A 22,080-nucleotide genomic window follows, 5' to 3' on the forward strand; every position below is an offset into this window, starting at 1 on the left:
TCGGCTCGGCTGCCAGCTCCGCCCCGCTGCCGGGCCCTCCCCCAGGTGCGTGCTTTAAAAAAAAAAAGGGGGGGGACACACACACGGGGAGGTGCCCCCCACCCCAAAAAATGCATAAAAATAAAAATTTTGGGGGTAGGTTTTTGTATAACCCCCCCCCCCCCCTTTCCTCCTCCTCAGCCTCCCCCGGTGCCCTCACGCAGCCCCTTATGGGGGGTGTAGGGGTGAAGGAGGAGTGGGGGGGGTGTGTGGGGAATGAAGGTGAGGCGTGACATAAACGGGATGCCGCCCACCCCCAAAAAAAAAAAAATTAAAAAAAATGAGGTGAAAAACCTTTATTTTGACCCCCCCATCCAGCCGCACCCCCTTTCCCCCCCCGCCCACCTTCCCACGAGGAGAGACACTCAACGATTCTTTATATATATTTTTAATTTATTAGCTTATCGTCAATTTTATTTATTTTTTTTTAAATTTTGGGGGGTGACACCCCCAAAAAAAAGAGATTCCCCCCCAAAAAAGAAGCCCCCATCGACGCGCTCGGCGCTCGGCTCGCCGCGGCTGAGGGGAGGGGGGGGGGGGGGAAAGGCGGCACAAAATGGCGGCGCCCAGCGGCGGGGCCAAGGAGGAGGAGGAGGAGGAGGAGGCGATGGCGGCGGCTGTGGTGGAGGAACCGGAGCTGGGGAGGCTGGAGGAGGAGGCGAGGAAGCGGCAGGAGAGGCTGCGAGCCCTGAGGCAGCGAGCCCTGCAGGTAGAGGGGCTGTGGGATGGGGTGCCGGGGGGGTGCGGGAGGATGGAGGGATGATGAGGGGGGGGTGGGTGCATAAAAGCGCCTCAGCGCCCCTAAAATCCTCTCAGCGCACCCAAAACCGCCTCAAAATTCCCAAAACCGCCTCAAAATCCCCTCATGGCTCCGTCCCGCCAGCCCAGGCTGCTCCCAACCCCATCCAGCCTGGCCCTGGGCACCGTCAGGGATGGGGCACCCGCAGCTCCTGCGCTGAAAATGAGCAATTTTCCCCTAATACCCGACCCAAATTCAATCTCTTTTGGCTTAAAACCGTTACTCTTTATCTTATTGCCGTGCTCTGTGATAAATATGTCGGGGAGATGTGATTCTGGGGGTGTAACGGTTCAGGAGGTGTTGAGGGGTGGTGGCTTTTGGGGTATGGGGTTGGACCTGAAGATATAGGGGAAAAGGGTTTTGGGGTGTAGGAACAGGGTTGTTTTTTTGGAAAGGGATTTTCTAGGATTATCTCTTCCAGCTGCGAGGCCTTTTTAGGGCTAACCAAAAATTTAGGGCGCGGAATGATTTGGATGGGAAGAGATTTGTCTTTTTTTTAGGTTAAATCCGTCAGCCCTTGTCCTGTTGCTGCAGCCCCATTTGGGAACTGGGAAGCTGTTGTAGGGTTTCCCTGAAGGATTCCCTATTCCAGGCTGAAGACCTTGGTGGGGTCTGGATCCACCAGGTTGGCGGGGCTGAGCATTTTGGGGTTCGGGTTATGGGATGCTGGGCACGGAGGACGGCTGGTATTTAGGGTGAAAAAGCGTGGTTTTTGGTGCAGGGGCTTGGCTAGGGGTGTAGGGGAGAGCCATGGGGTGAAGGGTGGTGGGCCGGGGCTGGGGAAGGGGATTTTAGGGCTGTAAGGTGAGGAGGGTGGCGATGGGGTGCGTTTGGGGCAGGAGAGGGGGTCTGAAGGGGTTTGGTTAAAAAAGGGTGCAAGAAAAGGAGAGGTGCAAGAGCTGGAGGAGGGAGCTGGGATTTGGGGTTTGCTGCAGGTAAATGAGGATTATTAGGGTTTTATGAGGGGCTGCAGGGGGAAATGAGGTGCTCTGGAGTTCAGTCCCGTGTCCCCATCTACAGGTTCTCGTCCATGGGATCTCCTGGATCCCTGAGCTGAGAGTGTTGAAATATTTTTATTTATTTCCCCCCGATTGGAGAGCTGAAAGAAGAACGGGTGTGAGAACCCGGCGGTGCCTCCCGAAAGCTGCCAGGCTCCGGCGTGTCTCGGCAGGTCCCGGCCTTGCTTCATTCACCCTTTTCGGGTTCCCGAGGCGGTTGCGAGCTCTTCCCCTCCTGCCACGTCAACCTCAAGCTGTTGGTGGAGGTTTGGATGGTCCGGGAAGGTGGGAAGGTGCCTGCCCCTATGCCGAGACCTTCCTGGGGTTTCTACACCTCCTGCTGCGTTCCTCGCCTTGAAACACCCGTCCTTATCCGTGCCGAGCTTTCAGGGAGGGGAAAAACCTTTCAGTTTTTCTTCTCAGCAAGAAAAAATGACGGAAAAAAGAGCTCCTGAATTTTTTTTTAGGCCAACATGAAGGGAGCGAGGCTTCCTGAGCCCAAAACCCGCACGCATTCCCTCGTGGCAGGGAGCAGGGACTTCGTGGGGCAAACCGAGGCGAGCCTGTGGGGCCGTGAAGTCTGTCCCTGCGCCTACATCCCTCCAGGATTATTGCTTTTAATTATTATTATTATTTTTTTTTGTTATCAGGCTCTGAATTTCACCCCTTGCCTTCTTGCTCGGTGACGCGTGGTCGTAAAAAAAACCCTCCCGCTGGATTTCCTTGTGAGTCACCCTCCAGCCGGGAGCTCCTGCTGTGGAACCAGTCGAGCCTTCCCCCGGCCTTCAGGGCGTGCTTGTGCCACCCCAAACCCTGGCAGAGGGCGCGGTTGGAGTTGTCTGACTCTAATCTCCGGTTTCCAAGCTTTCCTTTTATTTTTTTTTTGTCTTTTTAAAGCCGGATCGAAGCATTTTACAGCTGCTGCTCCCCAGCTCCGAGGCTCCTGCAGCTCCTGGCTTTTAGAGAAGCCCCTCCTGCAGCCTGTCCCTTCTCCCAGCACACCACATGCTTCGTTGTAGCTGCTCCTGTGGCACCAAAACCCTTTTTTTTGGGTGCTTTTTGGTGCTGGGATTCTTCCCTGCATTAACCAGACCAGTTTTATTCCCCTGCAGTGAGCGTGATCGGTGCTGGCTCAGCCAGCTCGGGCAGCACAACCTCTTTCTGTTCCGTCGCTGCTGCTTCTGTGCGAGCCCTGCTGATTGCAAGATCCCCGTTTTACACCCAAACAAACCCGAAACGGAGCTGGGGGAATAAAAAACCACAGCAGCCTCTTATCTGGCAGCCTTCGGAGAGCCGTGGGAGTAGCTGTGGAGCAAAAACTGCGCCGGGAAGAGGAAGCTCACGGGGAAACTGTGCAGCTTTTAACGGGGCTGCGCTCGTTTTCCACCAGCCTGGGACGTTGGGAAGCCTGTCTGAGGCCGGCTGGTTGTGTTTTTAACCCACGCTTCGCTCGTGTTTTTGCTGCCACCTTTAATTACCAGGAAACTCCCCCCCCCGGGTTCCTGCAGTGGAAGGATGGGGGCTAAAACCTGACAATCTGCTCCCTTCCTGCTTTTTTTTTTTTTTTTTTTCCTCGCCTAATGGCTGCAAATCAGATTAAAGCCTCCAGATTTTGTTTCTCAGGGAGACTTTTTATCTTTAGCGTCTTTTGAAGGGGATCTTTTTGCTCACTTTAAGCTTAGGCAGGGACACAAAACGCAGAGAGGGACACAAAATGCAATCACGAGCTTCGGCTAACTGCTCCTTTTTATTATTTAACGCCACATTTTGAGGTCCCAGGTGTCCTGGATCCGTTTGAAGCTCCTGCCAGGTGAGGGCTGTGCAGAACCACGAGCGCTTTCAGGCCGGGGACCTGACGCTTTCACGACCACTTTACGTTTTTCCAGGATTAAAAAAAAAAAGGAGCCCAGTGGCACGGAGAAGCAGAAAACCCTTTTGCTGCCAAATCCCCCGTGCTGAAGCCCCAGATAAAAAGCTGCCAGGGAGCCGTGCCGAGGGGTGCCAGCCTCTCCGAAGGGCTGGGTGTTGCTGCAGGTCCCCTGGGTGACTCCCGAGGAGCCGAATTTCCATAACCGCGCCGTTCTGCCGGGCGAGTTGATAATTAACTGCGGCTCCTCCTGCTTGGGGACGAGGTTGCCCTTGGAACAAGCTTTCTGAGGCCTTCAGTCTGCCCGTTTTGGGGTCAGATGGGCGTTGGGCTCAGGTTTACGTTGGTTCAAACCCCAAAAAATCGCCACAGCTCTTCCAGGTGACGTGATTTAAAGAAATTTGGGAGCTCTGTGCACGTCAGAGCTTCTCTTAAAAGCACTGGGGGCTTTGTGAAAGCGAAGCCCGTTTGGGGATTCACCCGTTCGGTGGAAAACTGCTTGGTTTTAGAAATAAAAGGGGGGTGTAGGGGGTCTCAGGCCTCTTTTTGGTATCCAGTGTGGTGTCTTCAAGGCTTTTCCTGAAGGAGGAACTTCTGTTGTAGTTAAAAATCCGTGTGTTTGCATAAATAAATGTATTTAGAAAGGGATTTGATGGGTTTTCTGTCTGGGGAGCAGCAGCAAAACGAAGCAGTAGGGACACAAAGAAGCACGCGCGTTATCTCCTTGCGAGGAGCCCGGTGCTTTTCCCACAGCTCCTTATTTTTAGCCCGAGATACGGGAGCAGCGGGGAGGAATTCTTGTCGCAGCTCTTGCTCGTAACCTGCCCTTGCCCCTCTGACTCAGCTCCGAAATAATTCGGGTGTGCGGCTGCTGCTGAGGTGAGAGGAAGCTCTCGTTGGCACTGGTGGCAGCTGAATGAAGCGTTGAGAGTTTTCCTCTACCTTTCCCTGCCAGTTTTTAGTTTTTTTTTTTTCCCCTCTGTGATGTAGCAGCCCCAAACTTAAATTGGGGGGTTAATCTTTGAGGAGGAGCTGGCAGAGTTTGAGATCTGCCTGCCCTGATGCTCCTTCATCCTGATTTCCTTTCGCATCGTGGTGATGGGCAGCGGGTTTTCACCTAATATTTCTCTTTCCAGCTCTACCCATAAGAAAAATAGATCGCTGCAGCTCGAGGGCCCTGAAAACATCACAAAAATAGGAGGTTTTGTCTGGAAAGAGACTCTTTTTCTTATTTTTAGGCCACTCTGCTGCAACATTTCGGTGTGAGCTCAGCTGCTGCTGCCTTGTTACGAAGTTTAAGTCAGAAAAACGTTTCGGGTAGAGCTCCTGCTTTATGAAACCCCGGAGAAAGCACCCACGAGCTGAGTCCAGAGGGAAAATCTGTAGGAAAACCGGCCTGCTGGCTTCTGCTGGTCACAACCCAAAGCAGCTCCTGCAGGAATTTCTCTTGGCACCTCGTCCTCAACCCACCTCGCTGGCAAGGCCGCCTCGGCGCGAGCTCTGTAAGCTGTGGTTAAAGCCGAGAGGCTGCTTGCTGAAGAGGAACCGTGTGGTTAAAGGTCACTTTGGAGCTCCTCTTCCCGTGTCAGCGCTCGATTCCCTTTCGGATGCTGGGTTTTGGTGTTTTTCAGAGGCTTTTCTTGCCTTTTGACGACTCGGGGTGTCTTTTTGGTGCTACCTGGCGCTCGATGCCTCTTTTCCGGAGGCGATCCAAGCAGCAGACTCCTTCCTCGATGCATTTAGGACAGAGATTGTTTGCAGAACTAAGAAAAACTGCTGTAAAAAAACATTTTTACCCATTTCTTGCAGCTGATGCAGGTGGCTCTCAGCTTTCTGAGCCCGTGCAGCACGTAGGACGAGACCTGCAGCTCTTCCCTTCCTCTGGCTCCGGTATTGTTCTCGCCTCTCTTGGGATCCGTGTGGCTTCGTGCCCAGCCCTCCCCTGCCTGGTGGCCTCGGGTTATTCCCTCTCCTCGAGTCCCCGATGGAAACAGGGGAGTGGGGAGTGCTGGTGGGGCTGTTTGGGATTTTTTTTTTGGGGGTAATTTCACGTTAAGACACAAAAAAGGCAGAAAGTGGCTGCCTTGTGCCGGGTTCCCCGTCAGGGAGAGATCAGCTGAAGGAGAAGGCTCCAAAAACCTTCAGTGCTCGTGTGGCCGGGCACAAAAATAACGGGAGAAAATAAGAAATAGAGCAAATAATGAGATCTCTGCTCCGAAATAGTGCAAAACCAGCACGGGGAGGCATCCTTCGTGTCCAGCGTGTGCGTGAATTTCCCTGGGTGTTTCCCTGTTGTGTTTAACACTTCGAGCCCTGGCTTTTTTTTTGCTTTTCCTGTTGCTTTTGGCTTTGTGGCTGTCAAATCCTCCCCGGGGGCGGCGTTTGGTTGTTGTCCTGGCTAAATAATGAGGCGATTCCCAGCAAAAAACCACCCCAAAACCTGGCTGTCCCTCTCCTTTTAGAGCAGGACCTGCGGTGCGGAGGCGCGAGGGGATGCTGCTCCTCTTCCAAAATCCTCCACCAGCGGACAGCGTCGCGGGGCTGACCCGAGCAGTCAAAGGTGCCTTTCTCCCACCCAGCCCTGGCAAACCCAGCGAGCAGAGCAGCCACGGAGCTGCTTTTTCCCTTCTTTTTCGCCCCAAAAAACCTCAAACCCAGCTTGGGAGGCAAGCGGGAGCCCACGGGGGTGGCGGGGCGGGCGGCCTCTCCGCCAGAGCTCTCGTGGCCGTGTCACGCCTCACGTCGGAAGCGGTGCCTTGGCTAAAACCCAGGCTTTTGTCTCGATTTAGCATCGCTTTTTTTTTTTAGGACCGAGGCAATTCCTGCCCTTCCCACCCCCTTTTCCTCCCAGTTTTTTTCCCCAGCCTGCGTGGCTCCACGCCTCCTCTTCTCGGGGCACGTTTTGGGAGCTTTTGTGAGCTGCCACCCCGTTGGGATTGCTGGTGTGGGGTCTGCCACAGCCCCGTTAGTGGGATCGGGAAAGGCTGGGGCTTTTATATGGGATTTTAAGGGGTTTTGGGGTGCTTGGCTGGGCAGGCTGCAGGCTCCAGTCCCCGCAAGGCGAGCTGTTAACAGCCAAACCCCAAAAAGCAAAAACCACCCCGAGCTCATCCCGTTAATCCCACAGCCCCGTGGATGCCCCGCCGTTATCCCGGGCGCCCGTTGTGTGACCTGTGGTGGTTTTTATCCCAAACTGAAAACCTTTTGGGACCTTTGTGGCTCTCCCAGAAACGAGGGGATCATCTGGAGCCCCCAAAAGCTTCTTTAGGGGCAGGCACAGCCCCGTACACCCCTTTGGGCTGCCGTGTGGCCACGTCCTGCCCCTGCTGCCACGCGTTTGACCCTGCTGCGAGCTGGTTCAGGAAGCTCGACGCCTTGCTTGCTTTTTTTTTCCCTTTTTTTTTTTTTTTCTCCCCTCCCCTCCTTTTGTTGGGTTTGTTTGCCTGGGGGAGGTTTCCCACGGGGCGAGGCGAGCGCCGCCGGGGACGGACGGGTGACGGGGACGGGGCGGTGGCACCAACACCCCGCAGGGGACGGGCTGTGGGGAAGATTTCTCCTCTACCTGCTCCAGTTGCAGGTAAAGGAGGAATTTTCCTCCCTTCCTGTGTAATTTTGGGTTATTTTCTCTCCCTTTCCCTTTTTTCCCCTCTTTTTTTTTATTTCACAGTCGATGCTCGCGCTAAATCTCCGCGCTATTTGCTTGGGTTCCCTGCTGCCCCTGCTGCTGCTGCTGTGCAGGAGGTGCTCCAGCATCCCCCGAGGGGTCTGCCTGGAAAATGAAACCTTCGGAGAGGTTCTCGGGCTCTTTAGAAATCCCTAAATAAATAAAATAGGGGCAGAATTACGCAGAGGAGCGCTTACTCCATGCGTTTTTGGGGAGCCACGGGAAAGGAAGGGCTCGGGAAGCTTCGTGCAGGGAGTTCCTTGGCTTTGCAATTAAATATTTTGTTTTCAGATGGGTTTTGTGCGTGGCTGGAAGTCCCCTTTGGCCGTGACCTTGCACGAAGCAGAAGAGAGCTGCAGGTATCGAAGCCTCGCCTCCTGGCAGTGCCCGATCACCTCGGTGCCGGGCTCTAAAGACCTGGCTCGCCCCTCCTAGGCAACAGCCGAGTTATTTCACAGGGCTGTGCTCGTTTCCCCTCGCAGCATCCCTCTGGGGTAGTTTTGAACCCCCCCAATTTCACGGATGGGGAATTAAAAGCTCATTGAAAGAACGTAAAAACCCAAAACGAGGGGCTGTGCGTTGCCGAGCTGTCTCCGAGCTACACAAACAGCTCGATAATGGCAACATCTCCTTTTAAATTCCCTTAAATCCCCTCGTAGCCTCCAAACAAAGGATTTATAACGCCAACGAAGACGTCTTGGTGCTCTCCAGGCCCCTCCAGCACCTTTCTCCCTGCAGGAATTGAGGCTGAGGAGAGCCTGTGGTGGGTACGGGCTGGTGGCACCGCAACCAGCGGGCTCTGGTTTAATTCATGGAGGTGAAAAATTAAAAAAAACAGCCTCCAGAAACCAGGTTAATCATCAGCTCCAGCAATGCAGAGCTAGGTTTGTCTTGCACCCAAGCGGCACCGCTTAATTAGCACTGCGGGGCTGTGATTTCAGTGTGAAACTCGGGTGTTTTAGCTAACTTTTTTTAAAAAATATATATAAATATAGGGCCAGGGAGATTCATGCACGGACCTTCTTCTTCTGCAAACGTTTCACCTTTCTTCAGGGTCCTGGTGTGTGAACGCAGAGCTGCTTGTAGTCTTTTTTTTTCCTGTTTTTTTTTCTTCTTTGGAGAAATGAAACCGGCCACGGGCAGCGTTTGGTTCTGTTTCCCCTTTTGTCCCACAACAGAGGTGGCATTAAGGCACCGAACCCCGAGCCAGCCTGCTTTCCCCTGCCCTCCCGCCCTGGAGAACACGGGTTTTGTCCCCCAAATATCCACAATACCATCCTGGGCAGCTAGGGCAGGGCTGGCTTCTCAGCTTAACATAAATTTTGGGGAGATTTTGATGATTTCTGAGTGTTCGGTGCTATAAATCAGTGACTTTTATTGGAGCAGACAGGGAGTGATGGGCACGTTGAGAGCAGCCAACCTCAGCCTGGTCGGTGGTGCTGTGGGTTATCGGGGGGGAAGAAATACCTGCGAGTGTTTGCTGTGTAAACAGCACGATTAAATCATAAAGCAATGAATTACGGGCGCCTTTCATCTCGGAAACGGATTATTTTGGGAGGCACTGGCACAAAGCGAGGGGTTGGATTAATTTTGTTCGGGGGAGGTTTTGTTCCTTTGCTCTCCTTTAACCATTTCCATAGTAACCAGCGGGGACTGAACCGGGATTATGGCTTCAAGAAGGAAAAAGCTGCAGGGCCGTAGCTCAGGCTCTTCTAAATCCCCTATTTATACGATTACCGCGAGGACTGCGACGAGCAACTGGCTTCTGAACAGCTCCTGATCGATTTTGGGGGGTCCCGAGGCATCTCTGACTCTCCCCACAGTGAGTACGTTCAGCACAGAGCTTGGAGAGATCAAGGAGAGCAGCCAACGTCACCAAAAAAAAACAACGACTGCTCCTTACCTGGATGAAACCTGCTTATATCAAGCAAAAAAATGGTGCTGTGGGACCTGGGAGCTTTTATTTTTTTATTTTTTTTCCCTTTAACACCAGCTCCTGCAGCCAGGAAGCAGGGAGAGCAGCTCCAGGGATGGAGCCTGCTTTTTTTTTTTTTTTTTTTCCCAGCCCTGACCCCTTTTAACTCCTCGAGAAGAGACGTTTATTTGCTGGAGAAGCACTTGACTGGTAACAAAACCGTCCTCCGAGCCTTAAATGAAAGATAAGGAGAGCTTCAGTATTCCGGTCACTCCCCGAGGAAAGCGAGCTGCTGTTAGCTCCCGGGAGGAGGAGAAGCTGTAGGGTCATTTTGTTGGCTTTTAGGGGATCCAGGGGATCACCAGCTGCATTTAATGCGGGCGCCCAGGCGATTTGGGGAGGGGATGGAAATGCAGCAGGACGGGCAAAATGGGAGATCCAAGCAGAAATTAAACCCCTGCAGTTTCCTTCCTGGGACTTTGCTCAGGGCTGGCCCTTCCCAGAGGGGGAAGCAGTTCTTCAGGCTGATTTTTAAGGCGATAGAGAGAAGGAAACAAATAAAAGATTTGGCTTTATGAAGCCTCCTTTGGGAAGGAGGTGAGAGCCACACTTGTGTCACGTGGGGACGACGAGCCGGCGGTGATGAGAGGATGTTAGGTACCGAGCAAAACCACTCCACATCAGCACTCGTGGGTAATTTGCACCTAGGAATCCTAAAATAATCAGCCCGAGAGGTCGTTAGCCTGCTGCGATTTGATTTTGATCTTTTTTTTTTTTGTTCCAAGCACTGGATAAATTCCAGGGGGCTGGTAAAACACCGCAGTTTGAGACTCCGGGCAAGAGGGGTGAGCTGGGTCAGCAAAGCGATTTATTTAGGGCCCTTTTTGGCCCTAAACCTTTGAAGGCAACCCGGCCTCTTCCCTTGTTGTTAGGGTGGAAGGAACCAGAGGGCTGCGCGGGGCTCCTGCCAGGAAGGAAAAGCGCCGAAGCCCAGGGGGATTTCTCATTTCTCACATTCCTGGGCACGGCGCCTGCATCGCCCGGCACCGGGGGCTGCGACCCGGCTCCCTGCAGCCACCGGGATGGGCAGGAGGGGTTTGTGTGCTGGAACAAGGAGTGGGAATCCCAAAATGCCAACCCAGAGCTCGGGAAGTGACAGAAATGTTTGCCACCTCGCTCTGATCGAGGCTCAGCTCCCCACAGACCCCTCTTTGCTCCCCTCGGGTAGGTGTGAGCGCCTTCCAGGTTGCTTTCACCGAGCTGGCCTGACTTTGGGACTGCCAAATGTGGTTTTTTTCCTTCCTCCTGGTGCAGCCTACGAGTCAGCGAGCTCTTTAATGCCAGCAGCTTATCTTTGAGCTGTCTCCTCGCAGGGGCTGAAGGATGGGAGTGACTTTTTTTTTGGTTGGCAGGCGCTTGGCAAGCAGCCTCGCCGAGCCCGGCTGCGTCTCCAGCCTCAGGAGCAGCTCGCCACGGGGTGCTAGAAAAGAGGAATCGGGCGAGGGTGGAAGGGCAGGGGGGTTATTTTCGGCTCCTTGCACGGCGGTGAGGTTTTAGGTAGGGGAAAGTGAAGTTCAGCTGAGAAATGGGGAGAGCCCAAGTGCTGCTGTGCGCCCGTGGGGCCGCCACCAAGCACGGGGAGAGATCAGACACCCGCGGGAGGCGATTTGGGGAGGAGCCCTTCCTGCCCTGAGCTGAAGAAACGAAAGTTGTGACCCAGCTGGCGAGCACGAGCACGTGAAGAGGACGGCAGAGGGGAAAATTCGGAGCCTGGCGGGGATCCCTGAAGATGCTGCTGCTGTGGCGAGCCATGGGGTAAATCCAGCGAGGGCGGAGAAGGAAAAAAGAGACGTGGCAGCGATGAAAGGAAGAGCTGTAAGATAAGATGTGTGTTCGAGCCTCTGCCTCTATCAATAAATGATCACGTAACGAGACCCAACTCTCCCAGCCCTTGATCCCACGCTCCATCCTCACCCCAAACCCCTGCTTGTGGGGGAATCTCCTCCGAGCAGCCGGCTGCGTGCGGGAGGAAGGAGATGTTTTAAAGCATGTGTGACCCCTCTGAGGCTACGGATGCTTTAATGGCATCTTTGCAGCTCTCTTTACACCCAGCCCTGCAAGCTCCAGCCTCCTGCGGGGTTTTTTTTTTGGGTGAGGAAGGGTGGAAAGCAGAGGAAGGAGCTTCTCCAAGGCTCAGCAGGGTGCTGCTGGCCGTGCACGCTGCTCGGTGCCTCGTGTGTGAACTCAAGGAGCGCTGCGAATCGGCTATGGGCTGGGACCCTGAGTCCCACAGAGTCCCACAAACACATTTAGGGACTTGTGACAGCTCCCCGCACGCAGCAGTGGGTGAAAAATGCTGTTCTCTCACAGCTCTGCCCCTTTTCAGTGTGAATTCCCGTGCTCAGAGGCAGCACCAGAAGCCCTGCGACTCGCTGCGGGGCTTTGGGCGCCGCGCGGACGAAACCGAAATCTCGCTTACAGCCTGCAAACAGCAAAGCGTGGGGAATTTCTCTTCCTGGGGCTCGAGACATCCATTTCGGACCTCGTTTGTGTTCTGCTTTCACACCCCTCTGCCCAATTTTCGGCGGGTGGTGGCGGGGAGCAGGGGCCCCGTGCGGTTGGAGACGCGGCGGCGCCTTGATCCTCGCTGCCATCCTCATCATCCTCACTATCCTGCTCTTTCTCCTGCTTGGCATCTCTAAAAAAATTCAGGAAATTAACAGGACTTTAGGAAATATTTGGGTGGCGATCGGGAATGGGTTGCAGCAGGTACCTGGAAGCGGGGGCTTTGGGCAGGCTGTAGGGGAGCGGTGGGATTTCAGTGCCAAATTATTTTGGTGTAGGGGGGGAAAAAGATGTGCGGCGGTGCAGGGCACGCAAGCCTGTGCTGGGAAATGAGCGTTTTCTCCCCAAATCTCTCGTCAGTGTTTCAGAACGTGCTCGAAACCCTCCCGGATCAAACTCCAGTGAGAGCGTGGGCTGGGAGAGCGTGCGCGGAGTGCGAGGAGACGAAAGGAATGAGAAAGTGAAAGAAGGGGCTTCCCCCGGCTCGCACAGCAGCAGAAAGCTGCTCGTGGGCTGCTTTCAGCCAGCCCAGCTCTGTGCTGGAGAAGAAACACGTGTGTGACAGCAGAAGGCTGCTTCTGAAAAACAAAACCCACGTTCGGAGGGGGTTAAAACAGCCAAATACTGGTTTTAGGAGTGATTGTTGTTTTTTTTTTCCCTTTATAAAGAGCACCTCCAGCCAGCGCCGGGCCTGAACCAGCAGCGAGCTGTTTGCACCCGAGCTGGTTTTTAACCCGGGATCCAAAATAACATTTTAAAGCTTACACATTCAAGGGTTTTTCTCGCAGTTTCGCCAGGGAAATCCTTCCTTCCTCGCCTTTTCCTGAGCGCTCCCGCTGCCTCGGAGGGCAGAATTGACTTTTCCGTGCCAGTTCTTAGAGCGCTAAGAGGAGAAAAAGGGAAAGGCAGCTTCATTTCCAGCTGTCAGAGCTCAGCAGTGCTTTCAAGCCCCCGTGGAAGGGCTCCGAGCTGGGCTGCCCTGCGTGGCTGCAGGGCCTGACGGAGTAAACTCTTTGTCTTTTCAGAACAAGAGCAGCGGCGAGCCTGAGAGCAAGCAGTTCAGAAGAGATGACGAAGAGGAGACCGTCAGGCACAAGTAATTATTTATTTATTCCCAATTCTCTCTTGTATGTACCGTTTGGGCACTGCCCTCGTGTTTGCTGATTAGGATCGCAGAATCACGGGGTGATTGGGGTTGGAAAGGACCTCAGCGACCACCTAATTCCCCCCGCTATGCCACCACCACCCCAGGTTGCTCTGAGCCCCATCTTTGGCTCCTGACACACAATTTGGGTTGGTTTTGGTGTGAATTTAACCTCCTGATCCGGGATGGGGGAACGCCGAGGAAAGCCCTCCAGCTATCTTAATGTATTTCTGGGGGCAGCAAGGGGAAGGCAATGCCCTCAGAGGCACCTGGAGTACAGATCGATTCCACATCGATCACCCCATCCCCATCACTCACACGTACATGGTTTAAAAGTGCATTTTTTTTCCGTGCACCGGGGCTTTGCAGCTCACTCGTGGCCCAGTGCTGTTTGCTCCCATCACCAAAAAACACGAGCGCGGGGAACTGCGGAGAAAACAGAGCGAGATCCCCGCTGCCCTGCCTGCTGCTGCTGGGGAATAACTCCTGGCAGGAGCTGCAAGCCTTCTCGAGAAGCACCAGGTGCTGTTTTTTTTTTGGTTTTGGGGCTGGGAGCGCTTCTCGAGAGCGATCTCAGAGGCTGAACTTTCATCCGGAGGCGCCGCCGGTGGGTTTCGTGCCGGCGGAGTCACGGGATCCGGGCTGAGGCTGACGCAGGAGTTTAAAGATCTCGGAAACGCTGATGAATAATGAACGAGCAGCTCTCGCTTTGCAGCCCTGCCACCTGATCTGCGGCGTGGCGAGGTGCTGCGGGGTGCTGCTGCCCTCAAACGAGGAGCATCGCGTCTCCTGCGCTCCTAAAAGCACCACCCGTCGGGCTAGCAGCGATGTGCGTCCCTACACCCAGCTAAAAATCCTGAAATAATCATTTTTGTCTCTTTTGACCGACTTTTAGGCCAGGGATTGCTTCTTTTTAGCCACCTGAAGCGTATCAGAGGTGACGTGGTTTTATATCAAACCTTCAGCATCACCCCCTGTTGATCCAGGAGGTCTTTTTTTAACATCAGGGAGCTCTCCTCGTGCAGCAGGTTCAGCAAATCCTTCCTCTGCCTGCAGCGATGCCCTTGAAACCTCACCGAGGTTAAGGGCAGAGCGAGCAGGAACCCCTGTGCAGTCACCAAGAAACTGCCCGTGGACGGAGGGCATCTCCTAAAATCCGTGGGAGTGATGCCTCCGGGCAGGGAGGCAGCTTTTGGGGCGAAAAGGTTTCCTTTCCAGCTCGCTTTCCCCGCAGGAGCCTGGAGCTCTTTGCCAGGATCCAAATGTGACTTTTGCAAGGCAAATTAGAGCAAGATCGGCTCGGCAGGAAACGTTTGAATCACAAATTTGGCCGAGGCGAGTCGTCGCTTCGCAGCTCAGCTCCAGCCCGTCCAGGGATTTCTGTTTGACTCGTCGAATGCCCTTTTTTTTTTCTTCTTCTTTTTTTCTTTTTTTCTTTTTTCTGCTGGCTGAAATCGGCCGTGTGCTTTGGACGAGACCAGCAAGCCGCTACCTCGCTTCTCGTCTCAGATTTTCATTTCCCGGCGAGCTCGGCTGAACTTTCTCAACCCTTCGAAAAGGGGGAACCGCTGAGCGCCAATGCCTCGCCGCCGGCTGGTGCTAAAAGGTTGAGCTGAGATGATTTGCTCCTGGTCTCGGGAGCTGAAGCCTGGTCCCTCAGCCCCAAAAACAAGAGCCTGGGTAGCTGGGCTGCTTCCTCAAGCTGCAAACCACCAAAAAAAACAGCGGAGGGAGGTGAAACCTGGTGGCTGAGGAAATAATCTTGCGGCCAGCGTGCAGCGTTCGGGCGCACCGTGTAACCGGGGAAGCTGCTCCTGCTTCGGGGGTGCCCTGCAGGAAGGCAGGAACAGCTTTGGCTGCTCTCTCACCCTTAGGGGCTGGGATTTAGGGCTGCTTTGGCTGCTCCTCGGGGTGGCTCTCAGGGCAGGACTGACCACCAGGCAGGCTTTAACCACAGCCTGCTGCCTCCTCCCATCCTCGGGGGCCAGGACTTTGCACCCTGCAGCAGAGCCAGGAGCCTGCTTTGCAGATATCTTCTAGCTGCCAGCGTGACGACACGATTTGGGGCAGCTTCCTGTTTTTTTTTCTGCTCAGCTCACAGCTCTCCCCCCTCTATTTCTTTTTTTTTGTGTGTGTGTTCCTTGTTATTATCTTTCACGCCGCGAGATACCGCGGCGGGAACAAGTGCTGACGAGGCCCTCGGTGCAAAATGCAGCAATTTAAGCTCGGGGGGGTTGATATTTCTAATAGTTTCAGCGCCTGGCTTTATTTGCTTCCCAGCTCTGCTGCCCAGGGGCGTCGGGGCGTTAAAAGCGTGAATTAAAACCCAAAGCAGGGCTTGCAAAAGGAAGGGGGATCAGAAGTCGTCGCCGTAGCTAGAAATCAAGCCTCGGTGAGCTGCTGCTCGTCAGCTGCTGCTGTTTCACCACTGAATCAGCCCTGAACGTTGCAGCTCGGCTGAGTGCTGGGCAGGAGCCGGGGGAAGAATGTCACGGGGCAGGGCAAAACCACTTGTTTTTCTTTTTTCTTTTCTTTTTTCTTTTTTTTTTTTTTTTCACACCTCCCCTCTGCACGAAGAACGCAGCAGCAAATCTGCTCCGCCAAGGCAGGAGCACGGTATCCGCCGTGCCGTTGTCCTCCCTCCCGTCCTGGAGAGGCTTGTGGAGGGCTCAAAAAAATATTAAATACGGGAAAAAACACATCACATCTCTACGGAGGTGGTGTTTTTTGATAGCCAACCCCCTGCCTTGCCCCCCCTCCCAGCAGTGCCCTCTTTATTTCAGTATTACGTCCCCCCCGTAACCAAACCGGAGCGTTTTGGGGGCTGAATTTTGGGTGTTTTTTTCCTCCCTGCGTCCTGCCTGCAGGCAGGGGGTTGGTGTGGTGCTCGGGACCCCCGAGCCTGCCCTGAACATCTTTTTATTCCCAGCTTGGCAGCTCTGTGCCGTGCGGGGATGCCAGGTGCTGCAGCGGGTGTGAGCGTGGTTTTCCAGGCGCGGCGCCGCAGGGGAGCTGCACTCGGGGCTCTTTGAGGAATATCAAGGCTGCTTGGAGGAATATCGAGGTCCTGAGGTCCTCCAGGTGCCACCAAGACACCTTCAGGTGCCACCAAGACACCTTAATTTGGCCGGACAGCCTCGTGGCACCCTCCTGGTGCATTTGGAGTCCTTCTCCTGCAGCGCCCGGAGATGCAGCTGCCCGCCCCGAGCCCCGTCTGCGCTCCCCGAGGAGCACGTCCTGAGACAAAAAAAACTCCGAAAAAAAAACCCCCAAAACCTCCTCAAAAATAAAAACAACACCTCCTCGGTGAGCTTGGGGGCTCGAGGTGGAAGAGAGGCGCCTGTTTTTTGGCATTCCTCGAGTGCCTCTGGGAGGAGGATGCGCTGCGACACGCTCGGCTCTGCGCCGAGATCCCTCTGCAGGGGCTGGGGGAGCTGCCGGGCTCTGCCCCTGCTTGTTGCTCCCTCCTCTCCTGCCCCGGGTGAGGAATCCAGGGACGGGTGAGGAATCCAGGAACGGTGGGAAAAGCTTCACCCCCTTGATCAAACAGCAAAAAAATAGGGTTGTGAAATGGAACCTGCACCGGGGCCGGGCGCGAAACAAATCTCGCAGTGCCCCCAGAGGGTGGTGGTGCTGCAGCAGCCCCTCAGCACCTCCCTCGTGTCTCCTACTTCTCTTGCGTGCCCAAATGCGGCTTCCCAGGGCCTCCCAGGAGCGAGTGAAGCTTGGGGAGGCAAAGAAAAACCCAAATTCTTGCCGTGGTTTCTCTCTGAAGGGCGACATGGAAAGTGTCACCAAGGAGATTCGGTTTCGAGCCGCTTGGAGCGGCCGTGCCAGAAAGTGGCCGGCTCTGAGAGCAGCTCGAGGAGGTGGAAGGGCAGCAAGTTCTCACACCAGACACCATTTCTCCACGCCTTCGGGAGAAGATTGCCCGAAACAGCTTGAGGTAAGGGTGTGAGAACACCCAGGACTTCCCTAAAAGAGCACAAAGTTTCCAACCTGGCACTCCGGAAATAATTCCTGAGGGTCTGGGTGCTAGGAACGACTTGGTTTGCATGCTGCCTTGCTTGCAGCATCCTCACGAGCGACAGGACATCATCATGGAGACCTCAAAAGTCCATTTATCACTTGAAGAATGATGTTTGCTCCGTGAAGCCCTCAGGGCCGGGGGAGTGAAGGTTTTTTTGGTTGGTTTTACAACCCCAAAAGCAGCGTTGAGCGTCCCGCGATGTGCACGGAGCCTCTCCTGCGTGCCGTGCCGCATCCAGCCCTCCTCCTTCCCCAGGAGGAAGCTCCGGGCCTGCGAGGGAAACTGGATTTGAGGCTTTTTTTTGTTGTTATCGTGGGCACTTGGCTAATCCACCACGTGTGCAGCAGGCCAGGCTGGCTTTCTGCAAAACAGCCTCAGAGGAACCGCTGACACCTGGGCTTTATTCAACCCACCCCTGCGGGAGACCCCTGGCTGTCTCGTTAGGTGGATATTTTGAACCCTTTTAATCCTTCCTGCTGTTTTTGGGGGCTTCCCTTCATCCGTCTGTCCTTATGGATGGATAAAAAATTGGGGAGAGCGAGGCAGCAGCTTCTGGTGAGCCGAGCACCGCGGGGTTCGCCTGCCGAAATCCCCCGCGGGTGCGCCGGGCGCCGCCGATTCCCGGAGGCAGGTGCAGGGAGCTCCCTCATCATCCAGCAGCTAATTAAAGGGATCCCTTTCTGATTTCTGCTTTGTTTTCCCCTCCCTCCTGCAGCTGTGTGCGGGTTTAACAAGGAGCCGAAAGCACCGGGGGGAACCGAGCTCGTGCCCTGCCCATGGCACGAGGGGAGCTGGGCGCAGCCCCGCGGCCGCTTCCCCTTCTGCAAGACCTCTGCTGGTGCTGCTCCCGTCCGTGCCAGCACCTGCTGGGTTGTGCAGTGCCTTTTTTTTTTTTTTTTTTCCTTCATTTTAATCTCGTGGAGAAATCTCCGGCGAGCACGGGCAGCGCCGGCTAGCAAGGCTTTTGTTTGCCAGCCCAGGTGGGGCTTTCTGTGGGCTAAGCGCGGAGCGAGCAGCTTGCCCCGGCAGCCCCTCTTCCCTGCTCGTTCCCCACGCGGTGCCGGCCTCCCGATGAGTTTGGGAAGGGGCTGAAGCTTGTGGGAACGTTGCTAAATCGTTTTCGGCTGGGGCTGAGCAGCCAGCGTTGCCGGCACAAGCTGCTGATGTCGAAATAGGGCTTGTCAGGGTGCAACGCTAACGTCTCGCTGGCCTGAAGGAAACAGCTTGCTCGGCTCCCAGCTCTCGTTTCAGCCCCTCTGACCTTAGGGCAGCCTGTGTTTGGTTTCTATTCGGCTGCGGGAGAATCCTAAACGTGAGTTAAACCCAGCAGAAAGCGGGGGAGAGGCTGAAAGTCGGCGTCCTGCGGGCTCTGGTGCTGCCTCTTGCTCCGATAAATCCTCTCCAGCGAGCAGGAGCAGGCTGGTGGCCAGATGTCCAGCATCACAGCCTGACACCCCGTTGCCTCCCGGGTGAATTAGCTGCCTCCCTCCCCTCCGCCTCCAAGGTGAGCAACAAAATTTGGCCGTCCCTAAGCTCCTGGTGTGCCGGGGAGAGCCGTGCCTGGCCGTGGCATCGCCTTCTGCCAAAAATAATCGCTTGATCATCCCAGATCAGGCTTCCCGAAAAGCCCTGCCTTGCTGGCTGGGGAGTGACGCTGCTGGGTCCGGGTTAATGCAATAAATTCCTCCTCCCGGGGCACGTGTGTGTAAAAAAAACCAAACCAACCCTGTAAAACCTCACAGCAGCTTGTCCTCGGGGATGGCTGCTTCCTGTGCCGGGCGCAGTCCAGGCGCGCCTGGCCGGGGGGAGGTATTGAAGCAATGGGCTAACCACGAGCTAATCATGCCCCTGAGTTTCTTTTAAGCATCCTTTCTTCAACGAGCTGGCTGAAACCAAAAGAAATGGCTCGTTTCTAGCCCGATTTGAGGCAGGAGAAGGGGGCAACCGGATGAATTTGCCAGGGATGGGGAGGGCAGGGTGCTGCGCCCCGGGGCTGTGCGCTTGTGCTCCGGGGTGGGTTTCTCCCTTGTGCTTCCCACCTCTCCCATCCTTCCCCTTCTCATCCTGGGCTGTAGCTCGTGTCCTTTTCTCCTCCCTTGCTTTGCTGCAAGCCCCAGGGATGAGCTGGATCTCACCACGGAGCCTGGCAAAGCTGGAGCAAAGCCCCTCGGCGCTGCCCGAGGCTGTGCTGAGAGCCCGGGGCAGGATCCGAGCCCGCAGCGAGTGCCTGGGTTTGTGCTCGAACCCATTCAACCCACCCAAAGCCTTTACGTGCACTTAATCGCCAGCGTGCCCGCCCCTCACTGCCCTCTGCTCTTCTCCTTCCTCCCCAGGGAGATCAAACTGCGAAACTACGACCCCGAAGATGAGGAGCTGAAGAAGAGGAAGGTGCCCCCGGCCAAGCCGGCCTCCGGTGAGCAAACCCCGGGAGCTGGGGTGAGGGGCGACCCAAGCAGAAGCAGAAGCAGCGGTGGTGCTGCTGCCAGATCAGGCAGAGCCCTTGCAGGGGTTTTATTAACTGCTGGGACGAGGCTGACAGCACCCTCACAGCACATTTCATCCTCTCCTGCTGCCAGGCAGCGTTCAGGGGGAACGAGGCAGCACTTAAAGCACAAAAAGTCCAGCACAGGACTCTGCATCCAACTGGAGGTGGAGACCTGGTCGGCAGGAATGCTGATGTTGTGCTTTCTTTATCATTTTTTTAAAGTTTTTGACTTCTTTCCACCCTTCCACTCTTCCCCTGTGCGTGGTTTGGGATCGGGAACAGCAATTTTTGAGTGTTCCCAGTAAAACCCAAGCTCCCTGCCACCCCCCTTTGGAGCCGCGGTGCCCGTCAGCTGCAGCTCCCGTGCCTGCAGCAACCAAACCCCCAGTCCTGGGGCACTTTGAGCAGGGGCTGGGGAGGGAGGAGGGCGGAGGAACCGGACTCAAAGCGGTTTCACACTGAATACACCTCGGGCACACGCGTTTCCTGGAGCAGGATTCGGTTCATCCCTGATGGATGTGCTCAAGCCTCGGTGCTTGCACTCCCTCCTTGCACCGACACCTCGATTAGCAGAGGGAAAGCTGCGTGGTGACCCCTTAGCTCCCCTTTTTTCCCTGATACCTGGAGCTCCCAGATACCTCACAGAAGGGCAGGGCTGGAGCTGGGTCCCTGCGAGGTGCCCCACGCTGCGCCCTCGGAGGTGAGTCACAAATTGCAGATTCGAACCCCGCAGACCTGCCGAGCAGCTCATCACTGCAGACCTTGCCAAAACAGGACTTGAACCCAGAAGACTTCCTGCTGCTGGGTGCTCTTTGTGGGGTTTGCCTCGCTTTCAGGTGGTTTTGAGGAGTTTCTTAAAGGATTTGGGTGGCGGAAGGGTGCGTGGACCCACGGGGATTCGCTCGTAGGTGATTCCTCCGAAGGCGACGCCGTTCAAACGGGCTTTAATAAGCTGCTCTGAAACAAGCCCGGGTTTTCTGGTGGTTTTTTCCCTGCTGTCCCCTTGCTGTGCCTTGTGCTGACGCTGGTCCTGTTCCCCCATCTAGTGGAAGACGTGGTGAAGGAGCAGCTGGAGGCTGCCAAGCCGGAGCCCATCATCGACGAAGTGGTACGTGCACCGAGAGCTGCTCCGTTTTGGGCACTCCTCTGCCTCCCTTCCAGCTCTCACTGCCTCTCTCCTCTTCCTCCTTAGGATCTGGCAAACCTGGCCCCCAGGAAGCCGGACTGGTGAGCGCTTGAGGTCCCGGTGTCACCGTCCCCTCGGGGTTGTCTGCTTTGGGTTAGATTTGCTAGAAATGGGAAACTCAGCTCGTCCTGCTAGGAAAACCACAATGTGGCCCCTGCCTTCACGTCTGCCCGGATTTGGGGATTTGTTCTCACCCTCTCCTCCTCCTCCTCCCCAGGGATTTGAAGCGAGACGTGGCCAAGAAACTGGAGAAGCTGGACAAGAGGACTCAGAGAGCCATTGCTGAACTGATACGTGCGTGAGGGTGCTGCGGGGTGCTGTGCGGGGTCACCCCACGCAGGGCACACGTGGGGAGCTCCCTGCCTTGCTGCTGGGCTGGGGAGGGACTGCTGGAGCTCGATCCCCTTTCCCAAAAGGGGAAGGCAGCCGTTTTGGGGTTGCTCAGCCTCTCCCTGTGGGTTTCCCAGTACGGGAGGCCGATTGCTAAGCAGCTGCTGCTTCTCTCTTGCAGGAGAGCGACTGAAAGGGCAAGAGGAGGAGCTGGCATCAGCAGTCGGGTCGGCAAAGCAGGATGGAAGCGACTCAGACTGAAGAAATCCATCCAGCAGCCTCGGGCACGGGCTCTGCCAGCAGCACCGAGCCCATCGCCGGGACACGCTGAAGCCCCCAAGTGCTGCCGTGCAGCTGCTGCGTGCTCAGGACCTGCTCTGTGCTGGGAAAAGCACCCAGCTGAGAGGCTAACACGTTTTTTTTTCTGCTCCTTGACATTCCCAGACCCTGCGGGCTGTGCAGCCTGTGCCCCTCCTCCTGATGTTTTCTAACGGACAGAGTTTGTTGGAAGAAATCTTTTCATAATAAAACAATCCCCCCGGGGAAGAAGCTGTCGCTTGTTCTGTCAAGGTTGAGGCAGCTCAATTAATCCTCGGGGACTTCAGCCCACTGGGTTTTCAGGTCCCTGTCCCCTTCGCGTCCCGTGGCAGCGGGGATGTTGCAGGTCGGGCACCTCGGCCAGCCACTGGGGTACCCGAATCCTGCGTTTGAGTGGAAAGCGGTTTTGTCCCGAGGTGAAACATCTGGTGCACACAACCCTGGCAGCGGGATTTAGAGCAGAGTTAACCTGTGATAAAAATAGCTGTTCCTGTTAACGCCCGCATCCCGCTGCTTTTAAAAGCCTGTTGAAAGAGCAGCTGGGAGGAGAGGTCCTTAACACAGCTCTGGAAGGGGCGCAGCAGCCTGTCTGGGCAAAGGGTGGCATTTCTGATCCAGGACGAGGTCCTTGCAACTACTCCTTGGTTGCAGCCACCCCAGAAACCAGCCCTAATGCCCCTCACCCTTCTTCCCAGGCTGTTTCTGGCCAGAAATCCCTCAAAGTCTCCACCAGAGACCGT

At 55.4% G+C, this 22,080-nt stretch overlaps 1 protein-coding gene across 1 annotated transcript; it reads left to right on the forward strand.

Annotated features, from left to right (window-relative positions):
- Positions 1-645: 645 nt before the first annotated feature.
- Positions 646-21,568, forward strand: CCDC12 (coiled-coil domain containing 12). The gene is made up of 7 exons (XM_032181994.1): positions 646-748; positions 12,873-12,943; positions 19,355-19,434; positions 20,553-20,614; positions 20,699-20,733; positions 20,910-20,986; positions 21,204-21,568. Exons 1-7 carry the CDS (start codon positions 647-649, stop codon positions 21,281-21,283), a joined length of 507 nt encoding a protein of 168 aa, XP_032037885.1. The 5' UTR covers position 646; the 3' UTR covers positions 21,284-21,568.
- The last annotated feature ends 512 nt before the right edge of the window (positions 21,569-22,080 follow it).

This window comes from Aythya fuligula, chromosome 2, assembly GCF_009819795.1.
Source record: "Aythya fuligula isolate bAytFul2 chromosome 2, bAytFul2.pri, whole genome shotgun sequence".
In the NCBI taxonomy this organism is placed as follows: domain Eukaryota; kingdom Metazoa; phylum Chordata; class Aves; order Anseriformes; family Anatidae; genus Aythya; species Aythya fuligula.